Source organism: Aythya marila (assembly GCF_965140915.1).
Source record: "Aythya marila genome assembly, chromosome: 9".
Lineage (NCBI taxonomy): Eukaryota > Metazoa > Chordata > Aves > Anseriformes > Anatidae > Aythya > Aythya marila.
This window is the reverse complement of record NC_139050.1, coordinates 14266934-14281140: the sequence shown is the minus strand read 5'-3', so window position 1 is coordinate 14281140 and position 14207 is coordinate 14266934. Positions and strand designations below refer to the sequence as shown.

Here is a 14207-nt window from a genome sequence, read left to right as displayed (position 1 = left end):
GCCTACCATATCTTCAGTACTGTGAGTCACCTTATATAGTCCCTAAAATACAACTGTTTGTTTTAGATGGATCAGTGGATGCAGAACGCAGTATTGTCACAGACCTAGTCAGCCAAATGGATCCCCAAGGAAAAAGGACGATTTTTGTGCTGACTAAAGTTGATCTTGCTGAGAAAAATGTGGCTAGCCCAAGCAGGGTGAGTTGAAACCTTTTTTTTTTTTTTCCATATTATGATGGCTAAAGTCACACACAGAAAAATGTTTGAGACTGTCAAAAATATTGGACTTCTCTTATCTTCTTGGAAGTTTTTGAGTGCTTATTTCTCTATTTGATATGATTTTTTTGGAGTGGTTTCTGTTCTAATCTCTCTTAGGCTTTGCTTTTGGTGGTCAGTGACATGATTTTAGTCAAGTTACAGCTTTGCTACAGCATGCTTTTGTAGTGATTACTTTCATGTAAGTGACCTCAGGAAGTGGAACCTGCTGAGAAGGCTTTAGGGTATTCTCAGATGGTCTTTTTCACTTTATTTCATGATTTGTGATGTTATGCCTTATTTGTTTTATGCCGCCTTATTTTATTTTTTTTTCTTTTAAATATCAGTAGAACTTACAGTCCCTTGACAAACTGCTTCTTAGAGTAATCTGTGCTTACATACATATGCAGCTGGCTGTAAAACTGCACTGAAGGAAAGAATATCTCTATGCAAAATTCACCATGTGTTTTTATCCTTTATCTTCATAGATCCAGCAGATAATTGAAGGCAAACTCTTCCCAATGAAAGCTTTGGGTTATTTTGCAGTTGTTACTGGAAAAGGTAAAGAGAGCTCTGGCTCTGCTTATTTTCTCTTTAATAGCAGAGAAAACTGTCTAAATAGAACTGTTGCAGCACTCTTTTCTTTCTCCAGGAAACAGCAGTGAAAGCATTGAATCTATTAAAGAGTATGAAGAGGAATTTTTTCAAAATTCCAAGTTGTTGAAGTATGTTGAAATTTATTCCTTTTACTAAAATGGGCCTGTGCTGGTAGATGCTAGCATTAGTTTTTCTTGTCGAACATGTTACAAAGATTGCAGTGCAGAAGTGCTATTTGAGATGAATTCTGCTTAAATTAAGCACCTTGTTGAGGTGACAAAGCTAGTCTTGTTACCTAATACTCACTGTCAGTGAGCAGAGAGAAAGAGATGAGAGAGAGGATGAGAAGAAAAAAGCAAAGCTTTCTTCTTGTGAAGAGAAAATGGGGTCCAGGAAGCATGGGTGTGCATGGAATAGTTTCCTATAGCTGTCTGTCTTTACAGGACATCTATGCTGAAAGCACACCAGGTAACAACAAAGAACTTAAGTCTTGCTGTGTCAGACTGCTTTTGGAAAATGGTGAGAGAGTCTGTGGAGCAGCAAGCAGATGCTTTTAAAGGTAAACATCGACTTCAAAAGACAAAGTGAAATAGCAACTTGTTACAACTGCTCTTCCACAAGCACATGATGGTGTTTTGCCGTTGTGCTTGGACAATTGTTTTGTATGATGACAACTTCTCATGAAATGATAACTGCTTCATTTAATATTTACAAAAGCACAATAAAAATAATTCATGCTGTAAAGGACTTGCTATAAAACCCGGAGGAGTCAATAATTATGAAGAAAACAAATTGAAGGTTTCTGGGGGCAAAGCACAATTCTTTCGCTACCTTCAAATGTTGTTTGAAATAGCATTCTAAGTACAGATACCATCTGATCAGTCAGATCTGCACAGGGTCAGTGCAGAGTTGTAAGTTGAATGGGACTCTTGATACCCTTTCCACTTTGTGATGTGTAAATCCTGCAATATGTAGACACAATGTATGAGCACAGATGGTGAAAAAAAATCATTCATTTATAGATGCTCTTGAAGTATTTGGAAGGTTTGTCATAAGCAATATTTGTTGCAATTTTAGTAACTTCTAAACTTTTAAAATAGTCATGAAGTGCCTGTAGACAATTTAAAAAGTTAAAGCCTGTTTTCTGATTTCTCTTTGCAGCCACACGTTTCAATCTTGAGACTGAATGGAAGAACAATTACCCCCGGTTGCGAGAGCTTGACAGGGTAAATTACACTACTGGTTTAATTTGTTTGCTACAAAGTGCTTTGAAGACTGGGGGATAAAATTCATGCCCTTTAATCTCATTTGTAAAGGTTTCTTAAAATTAGCATAAATTACCAACACTTTAAAATGTAAGGACAGTGTAAACTATTCTAGGGGAAGGAAACAGTGAGTTCTCCCATAGCACACTTCAAAGTTGTAGTAATTTAATGCTTAACAAGTCCTTCACTTATCTAGTATACAGTTAATTGACCTAAACTGCCCATAGGAATACATCTGTTTCTTTGTGATCATGATTAATAGAACTGACAAAGAGACGTTACATTCCGTGCTCTTTCCAACAGACAGAGTAACAAAACAATTATGATCCCATTCTCTAATTCTTTTATAGAGACCCTGAATATTCAAATGCCATGCCTGGCCAGAGGCATGCAAGAGATGGGTGGGAAGATGCATGGTAAACCAGGGTAGCTTATGACAAGCACATACATTGTCCAGAACATGATCAGAAGGTACCATTTTAGGCTTAAAGGCCCAAAGAAAAAGTTTTTTGTTACTCTTTACATAAAAATGTGGTCAAACTGTACTTAAAATAAAATCGTATTTCCTGTTTTTCCTTTTGCATAGAATGAACTATTTGAAAAGGCGAAGAATGAGATTCTTGATGAAGTCATAAGTTTGACTCAGGTTACACCAAAGCACTGGTATGATAGCTTTTCTGCTTTTTGGTTGACTAACAGAATTTACTGTTAAAATATAAAGGGTTTACTAATAAAATTATCTGATATAGTTAGGAAACTGTTTTTCTTAGGACAATGTATTATTATTTCTTTTCTCGGTGTAGAAGTATCCAGATTCACAAATACCTGTAGAATCCATTGACAAAAATTATATAATGCCAGTTAATGCTTTGTTTTGTTGTTTCAATATACAGTATAATTAACAATAGATATTTTTATGATTCTCTTGAAATATCTATTGAGATGAAAGGGAATGGTCATGTTGAAGATGTTCATTTGAAGTCAGTAATTCCGTTTAGCTTCCTGTTTTGGGCTTACCAGCGTGCATGTCAAAATAATACATAGCGCCTTGTCGAGGGGAAGAAATGATTTGTGTCCCTGTGAATTGGAGACTTCTAAGTTGAAAGATGATATAATTCTTGTCTGTAAAAACAGCTGTCTCATTGGTAGACAAAACAAAGTACCACCTTTCTATGCTACCCTACTTCTCTGTAAGGCACACTTAGGTATGAGAAAGAGAGAACTTACCCTAAGTATTTTAAGTGTAGCGTCACTTCATAGTAAAGTCACTCTACATGCAGTCTTAGAGGAGAATGGCCAATGAAAAGGATTACTTTGACAGCCTGTTTCATAACAGGCAATTACAAAGTTTCCTTTAATGCCTTTGCCTTCAGTGACCTGAATTGAACTGGCACTTGGTTATTGATTAATAACCAAGGTAATATGTCTGGCACTTAATGTCATTAAATAAGTCCAGGCATGCAATTATGATCAGAGAAGAGTGGTGTAAGCACTGTATTAGTCTGGATTCCTCTTCTAGTCCAAATATAATGCAGTTTTGCCATTTTGGTATTTGCTGCTATTTTCTATGTAATAGGTGCTAAAGTTCATTTTATGTTGTGGATTGGGTAGGTTGAACTTCTCAACTTGATTCATTATTTATCAAATCTGGGATGTTTGTTGGCATGTCCCCTCCGCACCCCCCAAAAAAAAGTTCAGAATACAACAGAAACAAACCCCACGTGCTTTGTTATGGGAGTGTGGACTTCTAAGTCAAATCATTTCAATGCTTTACGGTCTGACCCGTTAACATTCCCCCACCTGCCATGCATATGGACACACACAGTTTGCATGGTTATACTGTTAGAGTTAAAATGTGCAAGAAACCCTTATCGTGCAGTAGGAGCCAAAAGTCTTGTTGAAGTGAACTTCTGAAGCTGTCTTTTCTACCAAAAACATTGTGTAGCTCCATCCGTAATTCCAGCTGGGTTTGGGTTGAAGTTGTGCACTGGCGTTAAGGAGTGTTTCCTGTGGTCTGTAGTCCTTTGTCAGTGTTTCTGCAAAATTGAATGCACACCATTTAGACGGTTTTGTTTTGGAGGCCATTATAGATATTATAACTTTCTATTTTAGGGAAGAGATTCTTCAGAAGACATTATGGGAGAGGGTATCTACACACGTGATTGAGAATATCTACCTTCCAGCAGCACAGACCATGAACTCAGGGACATTTAACACAACTGTGGACATCAAACTGAAGCAGTGGACTGACAAGCAACTGCCTAATAAAGCAGTAGAGGTTAGAATTTAAGTGGATTAAGATATTTCAGCTCTGTAAATAAAGCTGTGCTTCATTTTCATTTTACAATGCATTTTATTTAAAATTAAAAAATATATATCTGTGTAAAGTTTGTTAAAATGCAAGCGTAGGTCCAGAGAAGTAAACTGATGGTTTGAAAGTCTATTTGCAGTTCTTACCAGCTTACATGTCAGAGAAGGCTAGCACAGTCTTGATGTCAAGAAGAATGTACAGCATGAACATCATATTTTGTTCTTCTGACAAATTTTTCTGTTAAAACAGAAGAAAAAAAAAGCTTAAACAGCTCCTTCGAACTAGGTATGTTCATATTTTATAGGTGTATGCAAGTTTAACAGAATTCAACTTGCAACACAATGAAGTAAACTTCATTGTTGACCTTGTAGTAATGGATAAGACAGCAAAGGAAAAGTCAGTGACTTATGATTGTACTTTGCTTTCAGAATGTATGCAAATTGTTGTAGGAACTATAGTAAATGTTCCTTCACAGGTTGGTGCATGGTATAGTGGTCTGCTTCAGTAGGTGTTGTCTTCTGACTTTCTAGGTTGCATGGGAGACATTGCAAGAAGAATTTTCCCGTTTCATGACAGAACCCAAAGGAAAAGAGCATGATGATATCTTTGATAAACTGAAACAAGCTGTCAAAGAAGAAAGTATTAAGCGACATAAATGGAATGAGAGAGCAGAGGATAGTCTGGTATAATGTAGTGGGTTTTTCATACTATTGCTAAGTGCTGTTGAAATCATTTGACTTAAGTTGCATGTTCAGTATTTTTGTATTCTTTAAATGTGAGAATTGTTCAGTATTACAGTATTAGCTTATTTGCTCTGTTAAGTATAGCCACATAAAACAACAAAATTTTACTGCTATTTTTATAGATTCCACAATCTAGTGGGACTTCATGTTGTCTGTTGCATTTTTTTTTTTTTTTTTTAACATTACTTATGCTAGGCTATACCAAAGGGTCAAATTAAAGGCACAAGAAAATATTTTTGTTAGTGCTTGGAAAACTGCCTTTTGGATAAATCATGTGTGTCCAGTAAATGCTGTTGTTGTGGACATCAAAAGGTGAAGAGGATATCAGAATTAGTTCTGTGTTGCTATATTGCTTTTTTGTGGTTTTATGGGGTTTTTGGCTTTTTGTTTTGTTTTACTAAATCCTGAATAAATTACTTATTTTATGCTAAAAAGATGTTCTGTATTGCAGCGAGTGATCCAGCACAATGCCTTAGAAGATCGGTCGATATCGGATAAACAGCAGTGGGATGCAGCTATTCACTTCATGGAAGAGACGCTCCAAAGTCGCCTCAAAGACAGTGAGTTGTGCAATGTATTCTAGTCGTGTTCTTTTTAATCTGGGCCAATTTTCTCATCACTGCAGTTGTGCTCATACAAAATCTTGCGCTGAGATAGTAGAGACAGTTTAAAGTTGCGCTGATAGTGATGCAAATACTGGTCAAAATGCAGCCTGAATAAGATAGTAGTGTTCTTCCTTTTGTAACAAATAAGGCAACCAGTAGATAAATGATAGAGAGATAGAGAATCAAAAAATGGCACAGAAATATATAAAATGGTTGGTCCAATTATGGTTATCAAGTATAATTAATTTTGATGCAAGTTGCAACAAGATTTGAAACTCATCACTTGGAACATGGAAGCTGTAAAGAAGGCTGTCTTAGTGGAGAGATGGCACGTTTCTTATATATTTCCTTGAAATATCTACCAGTGCCCATTGGCAGTCATTTTAAAATATTAATTAAAAAAAAATACCTGACTCGTGGCACAAAATATCCATTCTTCATCTCGAGTCTATTTTTAGAACTGTAAATTTGGCTGTTTGCATATATTTCATGTGATAATATCATGTTTCTTTTCTTTAGCTGAATCTGTTATTGAAGATATGGTGGGTCCAGACTGGAAAAAAAGGTGGATGTATTGGATAGGCCGCACCAAAGAACAGGTAAAAAGAAGAGGGACAGGGGAAGAATATAAAGAAAAAAAAAAAAGTAAAGGTAAAAAATAGAAAAAAAAAAAAAAAAAAAGATCCTTACATTTAGAAAACTTTGATTGTTACTAGGTCAGTTTTCAAAAATACCAACCCTCTTCACAGAATTTAAGATTTCAAAAACACTCTTAGGTTTAAATACTTTGCGATTGTTCTTGCTTTTAATTAAGTTTTAATTATTACAACATCTAGATTTCTATATATTTGTTTCATCTTAAGATAGATACTGGTTTGTAAACTGTCTTCTTCAGTTGAATTACATCTGTACTATTATACTATTGACCTGGATTTTATTCTTTCAGTAAAGATAAATTGATGAAAAGAGGGTGGAAGTCACTTTTAAGCAGAAGTCTTGTGCAGTTTTCTATTGTGCTCCATTCGGATTTCATTGATATGTGATAGCATTATCACTGGTGTTGTCACAGTTGTATGTTCTGATTGACTGTTTTCATCATAACCTCTCTTCTCATTTACTCTTTTGGAATTTGCTTCTTTTGAATTTAAATAGCACCTTCCTTTCAGTGCCCAGTGATGATGGGCTTTTTATGTTACTTTTTCTAGATATTTCTCAAACTGAATCATACTTTAAAGAAGTAAGTAAAATTTAACAGAATACACTAGAAAGTAATTTGTTTCAGAGGAAGGAGTTTTACAGTCAACTGTGCAGCCAGGTCTGGGAGAAAGGCAGTCATTTCAGCCTAACTTACTTGAATTTAATGAACAACAACTTAAAGATATAGTCTGGTGAGCTAAAGACCATAAAGACTTTTTGCTAGCTGATAAGCAAAGCTGACAGTTCTCACTGGTGTCAGAAAGCCTATGGTCTGGTTTTTGTTCTGATTATTTTTTTCCTCCTCCAGTTAGTATCAAAATAAAATGGCACAAAATTTCTTGTAAATTTTTGGTTGTATGTCTACTGCAGGGGGCAGATACAGTTCAAAACTAAACAGGAGTTTGCAGAGCAGCAGAATCATGTAATTAAATATATGAATGTGAACCACACTAGCTGATACTCCTGAAGAGGAAAGAAGGCTAACAGCTTTGATTTTTTTTTTTCTAACCTTCCATTCCTCTCCTATACTTCTGTGCATAATGAACAGGAAAAAAAATAGAAAATTAGCCATTTAAAGTTACTTTGTATTAGATGTATGTACACAAATACACTTGGATCACATAAATGTAATAGTGTCAGAGGTATTTGACACTGGCTTATTAGGAGATTGTTTATTGAGGAGGTGATTATGATCTCCAAATCTATAATAATCAGTTCCAACTAATCATTCTTATCCTAGAATATTCGTAATGAAACAAAAAATGAACTTGAGAAGTTAATCAAATGCAATGAAGAACATGCAGCTTATCTGGCAAATGATGAAGTGACAACTGTCAGAAAGAATCTTGAAGCAAGAGGAATAACAGTGGACCCCTGTCTGGTAAGATGCCATTGTGATAAAACATATGGAAGCTCCCTATGAACATTTGGATGTTCTTTCTATATAGTATACAAAGGATTGTGTCTAAATACTGAGTTTGTAGTCCAGATGTTTGCAAATGGATTACTAATGACTGCTTGCACGCAATTCACACACTTCTGTTGGCTGTCAGACAAGTGCAGTACAACACTGTGGAATCTGTCAGTTCAGACTGAACTCAGAATCTGCTGAGCAGATTTTCTCACCAGCAGCACAGGCCTGAATTGTGACAAGGCTTGTTTAAAATTATTGTTCATATGTTATACAGTGGAATCAAGGCCCTTATGAGCAAGATATGATAAAAACATGTTGCACATTCCTAAGCTTTCATTGTGGTTATATATACAGTTCATAATTACATCCAAGAGAGGGGAATTTTGTAAAGACACTTGCAAAATGCAGTTTTATTAGAGTGCCCTGAGGGAATGTAATGTGGGTTTAAAATGTTCTGTAAAATGATTTATCTTTTTGCAGTGTAAGGCTCTTAACTACAATTAAACCTTTTATCTAATTAAAGATTAATTTTTAACTAAATGAAAATTCAAACAATAAGTAATAGATGTGGATGTTTTAACAGTGATTTTTTTCTGCAGTAACTTCAGCTACATCTTTGATATTCATGCGTGTGTTTATTCACAGTAGAAAAGTTATATAAATAACTGTTGCCTGTTTCTTATACAGCATTTATCATCTCCCAGTTTTAAAGGTCAGCATAGTAATTCACATCTGCTGTATGAGTGCTAAGCAACTTTTTTTTTTTAACAGCCTTGCTTTCTAAGTGTGTTTAATTTTGAAGAACTAGAACATAAATATGGAGAAAATGAAGAAAAGATAGACATTTTTGTTTATATAAGACCCATTAAATATTTCTCTATGCTTTAATCTGGTTTAACTAGCAAATTAATTTGCATGACTCAAAAATGTATTCTCAATGTTAAGATTGCATCATGCCAAGAGCAGCATAATTTGTCATATTCTGTAGTATATAATTTAAAAATATATTTAAGTACTGTTTTTTTTGCTAGATAAAAGACACATGGCACCAAATTTATAGAAGATATTTCTTGAAGACTGCTTTGAACCACTGCAACCTTTGTCGAAGAGGTTTCTATTACTATCAACGGCATTTTGTGGACTCAGAGGTAAAACGTAGGACTGATACGCATTAAAGTTTCGCTTAAAATTTTCAGTTAAGTTGAAAACCTCCCACAAATACTTTAAACTAGTCTAACATTTCTTTTGTATCCTTTATCTTAATGTAGCTGGTAATCTTGGATGTTTTCTGTGAGGCTTGTGATTTATTAAAATTTCACCCTGGTGGTAATTATACAAAATGACCACTAGAGGTCACATACGAACTCAGCATCTGCGAATTTGTCAATGTGCATTGCAAATACACTGTTAAAAGCAGTATTGTACAGCTATTGATATTTTGTTGGCATCCATTTTTCCCACTTTTACTTTGGTATTTGTTTTCTTTATTGGTACTAAATGATCAGTGATAGCTTTAAGTAAAGGTGTTTTTTATGAAATAAGCATGGTAAATAAGTGTTTAGAGTTGATGCTTGGAACCCTATGTGATCAACAGGGGAGAAAAGCAACTGGAGCTTACAACTGGCTGGTTGTAAATAATTATCTTTTCTGTTAAATGACTTTCCAGTTTTCTAAAGCCAAACTTGTACAACAAATGACCGTATGCACAAAGTAACACAAAGAAAAGAATATGCAGTTTTTTACTTCTGTATTTTAAATCAAAGAGAAATTAGTGAAAGAGTGGAGCTCCTGACTTTCTGTGGAGTTCTGTTTTGCTTTTAAATGAGAAACAACTATCCTCATGGAGCCAGAAATCTTTACTGCTGCAGAAATATCTTTGTCTCTGAGAGACAAGAGAATGAGATTGTAGGGTAGAAAGCTGCCACTCTGTGATGTCCAGCCACCTCTCCCCCCCCTCTTTTTTTTTGTCTTTTAAGGTGTCCTTAATGTGATATTAGTTCTCCTAGCAAGTATAGAAACTGTCTCTTCTGTTGTTAATTAATACAGCCCTTGCTCCAACTCTGTCTTCAGAAGCATTTGGCAGACAGGGAGTTACAATATGGAATTCAGCTGTTGTCTTTCAGTGTGTTATGAACAAGTGTGTTGTTTCAGTGAGTATTAGGTCATACTCACAACCTTGCTTATAGGATGTGTAAACTTTCTTAATATGTCAGTTTCTGTTGAAAAATGAAATTAATAGATTGAAAAGAGATTTAATACACATACACTGTATTAAATAGGGCTGATATGTTTTTTAAGATGTATATTTGTTTCTTTGTTACTTCCAGCAGTTATTCTGTGGGATTTTTATGTGAGATCAGGATGTGTATACGTAGGGCCTTGTAAGTGTAGGATATTTACTTGACATCAAGGGTCTGACAGTACGACTTCCTTCATTTCAGCTTGAATGCAATGATATTGTCCTCTTCTGGCGAATTCAGCGAATGCTGGCAATTACAGCAAATACACTGAGGCAGCAGCTTACTAATACTGAAGGTAAGGCTCACAGTGAATTGAGGTGTTTGAATTAAAAAAAAAATATATTTTTTTTTTTAGCATTCCTCTAGCTCTCTGTTCCTTTCATGCTCAGCATGACTGACTGGCTGATTTTTATGTCCTGGTTGGGTAATTAAAGAATGTAAAGTAAATAAAATTTGACATTTCATTTACGTTAAATTAGAGTGATTAATGATTTACATTAAATTAGAATGATTTAATGTAAATGGAATGTCAAATAATTAAGATACTTTCCAGTTTAAAGTATTTTCAGCTTATCTGATGCCAATTGTCTATTTTTCCAAGCAGAAAAAAAATCAATAAATAGTGACTACATTTTTCTTTCTCAAGTCAATGATGCTATATATTTTAATTTTAAAATATTTGATATTTTAAAAAAAATGTAGCTGCAGAAGTGCTATTGCTCACCCCTCGTTTGTTTTTCCAACAGTAAGACGCTTGGAAAAGAATGTAAAGGAAGTGCTTGAAGATTTTGCTGAGGACAGTGAAAAAAAGGTTAAGCTCCTAACTGGCAAAAGGGTCCAGCTTGCAGAGGATCTCAGTAAGTACCTGTTTTATAGTCTTCGGGAAGTAGCTTGAAGTGAAACAGATTCCGACCTCTGTCCCTATGAATGGGAAAGTAAGGTTAAGAACACCTAATGCTATGTGGCTCATTCACGTACCAGTGTTTTGTAAGTATTACAAATGGATTATTTTTTTTTAATATAGTCAGATCTTACTGATTTAAATGTGGACATGGGCAGTAAAATGTGATAGAAGAACATAATTTACACTAGATGTATACTCACTGATATAAATACATTGCACCAGTATATTGAGAAATATAGTTAAAACACAGTAATGTCATAAAGGGTGGGTGCTGTTTTTCTGGTACGATACGGTTAATCCACACCTCTGAGACCTACCTGTCTCTGGGTCATTCAGTCTTGACTATATAAGGAGGATTTGATCACACATACTTTTAATCATTGGGTGCCTCCCACAGATAATGCTGACGCATTTAACACAGATTAGTTGGAAATGCCTTTGACTTCCTGACCAGCTGTTTTTAGTCCTTGCATACAGAACCAAAACCTGTCAGCTTATTAAACTGAGATGACCATTATATTGAGAGACAAAACAAGGAAGAAAATCTAGCAGATTTAACCTTCTGGAAGGACTACAGTTAGTGTAGTGATTTGAGTCACTCAGAAGTGTTACGGAGTTCTGTTGTTAATATATTAAGTTCTTAAACAGTGAAAGGTTTGAAGGGGGCAATCGAGGCTGGGGTACTACTTGTGCTAGCTACCTTCACATCTATTGAGGTTTAGACAGACTTGTAGCTGCTGGGGCTTCCTCTTGCACATGCCTTGTTTCCTTGGCAGCATTCTGCTATTATTCTGTGAGGCTTCCACTCAGACCCTCTCTGTACACTCAGACTGGCAGGGGAAAAAAAAAAAATGTTATGCAAAAGGAGAAGAAAAAAGTTTGTGATAAGTAAAAATCCATGTGAATACATAAATATCTGTATTTGGAGATCGCAGATTGTTGTTATTGAAAACTCAATCAATTACAGTATTTGTCCTTTAGGTGTTGCTGTAATAGTTCAGAATTGTATGTAGGAGTTGTAGTGAATCTAGGACAAATGATCTATCTATTAGGCTGTTTGGTCTCTGCAATAGCTAGTGTGACTATCTAAGGTTTATTATAGGTCCACAACTCTCTCCACACACCCTGTATTGCTTTTGAAATCCTGTATCAGCCTTCTTGTAGCCATTCTTTTGGATGGAAAGTATTTTACAAAATAAGGTTTCCCCCTTGCCTTCCTGCCAATGTTGAGGTAAAACTAGTGGTGACCTGTACAGTGAAGCATAGATATTTAATGAGGTAGTGGTCTCCTTTTATTACTGAACACTGCTGTTTGCTTTCTGACAAATTGACTTGGAAGTTTTGTGTTGTCAGTTTTACTTCTCACCAGCATCGGGAATAATGTTCAATTTCAAAGCAGTAATGGCTGGAGTTTTTATTTTATAAACTCAGACTAGACCTGTAGGAGCACACTGTGTGGTTATAAACATAGGTATCCGTGCTTTAGTATGCATGCTTCAACTTTGTAGTATGTATTTCATAAATTACCATCTAGCTAAAACACCATCATTGCACCAAATTTCTTTAGATTCAGGAGGTCACAGATCCCAGGCACATTTTTCTAATGAAATAATCATTATTCGGTGCAAAATGATGTATGATGACATTCTCTGTTTTATTGTTCCTATGGGAAGATTTTAAAACCACCACTGATTAGCTCTGTTAGTCAAATCAGCAATGTTCTCTCTACTTTCTGCATGCTTTTATTGCTAAGTGGTGATAATTTTTATGGACAAATGACAAGGAAAGGGGATTTCTGTGCCTTTCCCGTAGCGAATAGAGTGCTTGTCTGCGTTGCAATTTTTTATACTCCCGAGTCAGACTTTGATAGCATAATGCATTGAACTCTCAGGTGGCTTTACAAGTAATTTCATTCTTACAGCATTGAGTGGTGATCAGAACTCTGCTTAAGGAAAGAAAGTCCTCAGTCCCACAATGCACATTCATAAAGTATTTGTATTTTAATTAGGAATGGAAGGGATCTGCGGTGTCATAAAGTCTAGTCTCCCTCCGTTGTAGACAGCTGTGTTTATATTATCCATCTTCTTCATTTATTTTGAGCTCCATCTTTAAACTGGTTGACTTTTGGAGGCTTGCTATTCATACTGAAAACCTGTTCCAGTATATCATTCCTCTGATAGTTACAAACTGTCTTTTAATTTCCATTGTAAATTTGTTAATATGAGGCTCTGCTTGTTAATAGAGTTTCCTGTCAAATAGCTCTACAAACTCTATCTATAAATCTAACTTCTTTATGTAACTGAGGTTGGGATGCTTCTTTTTGATACTGATTATATGGCAATCCTGCCTTACTTTTGTCTGTCAGCTTTTTCATGTTGAAGCACTGAAAGTGTTTTACTGTTCATTCAAGATACTGTTTGATGGCAAACTGTTTATTACATGGCAACCCAATCTCATAATGAGAGCTCACATAAGTCTCAGAACTTACTTCAGCAGGTTTTGTCTATATTCTGCATCCTGGAATTGTATTTCAACCTCAGTGAATTTTCCTTGACAGCCTTTAGGTCCTGAGTCTTGCTGCCTTTCTGTGTTTATTTCAAACAGTTTCTGACAAATTACACGTTTTGTAATGTACTGAAGGTTTTCTTCTAATAGAGGCCTTTATCTGTTATGGGCTCCTCCCCAGGAGTATCATTTTGATACTAGTGCCAGTGAATGAATACTAAGTTTATGGAAATAAAGAAGCCCTAGGACAGGAGACATCTGGAAGAAGGGGTTATAAAATATAAAAAGAGGCAGAGCAGAAGGTGAATAGCTGAATTGGGAAAAAGTGACTTTAAAAACTTTTCAATTCCTCCATTCTTAGAGATTAATAGCTTTTGAAAGAGGCCTGCAGTGGTTGTACCCCAGAGTCTTGCCCCTAGCAGTGAACAGGTATGGGTACCTAAGGAAAAGCGTAAGAACAGGTTAAACATACAGCAGTGCTTCTCTAGTGTGGTCTTTCACCAATCTGTGGTTCCAAGATTCCTAATCCTGAGGTAATATCTTTGTGATTAATAGCCCTTCATGATTTTTTCCCCCTGTGAATTTCTGTAATTGCTTTTTGAACTCATGTAAACTTTGGCATCTGCAACATCCTGTGGCAATTAGTTCCAGAGTTTAACTACACATTGTGTGA

At 35.5% G+C, this 14207-nt stretch overlaps 1 protein-coding gene across 4 annotated transcripts in view; it reads left to right on the top strand.

Moving 5' to 3' along the window:
* Nucleotides 1-14207, top strand: part of OPA1 (OPA1 mitochondrial dynamin like GTPase) — a 52332-nt gene that overhangs the window by 22364 nt on the left and 15761 nt on the right. For all 4 annotated transcript variants that reach the window (XM_082766726.1, XM_082766724.1, XM_082766725.1 and 1 more), the window contains 14 exons: nt 67-197; nt 743-815; nt 907-979; nt 1295-1410; nt 2013-2077; nt 2703-2779; nt 4229-4394; nt 4958-5110; nt 5622-5730; nt 6295-6374; nt 7712-7852; nt 8917-9033; nt 10327-10420; nt 10872-10982. In XM_082766726.1, coding sequence (XP_082622852.1) covers nt 67-197; nt 743-815; nt 907-979; nt 1295-1410; nt 2013-2077; nt 2703-2779; nt 4229-4394; nt 4958-5110; nt 5622-5730; nt 6295-6374; nt 7712-7852; nt 8917-9033; nt 10327-10420; nt 10872-10982 — 1506 coding nt within the window. The remainder of the gene's footprint in view (nt 1-66; nt 198-742; nt 816-906; nt 980-1294; nt 1411-2012; nt 2078-2702; nt 2780-4228; nt 4395-4957; nt 5111-5621; nt 5731-6294; nt 6375-7711; nt 7853-8916; nt 9034-10326; nt 10421-10871; nt 10983-14207) is intronic.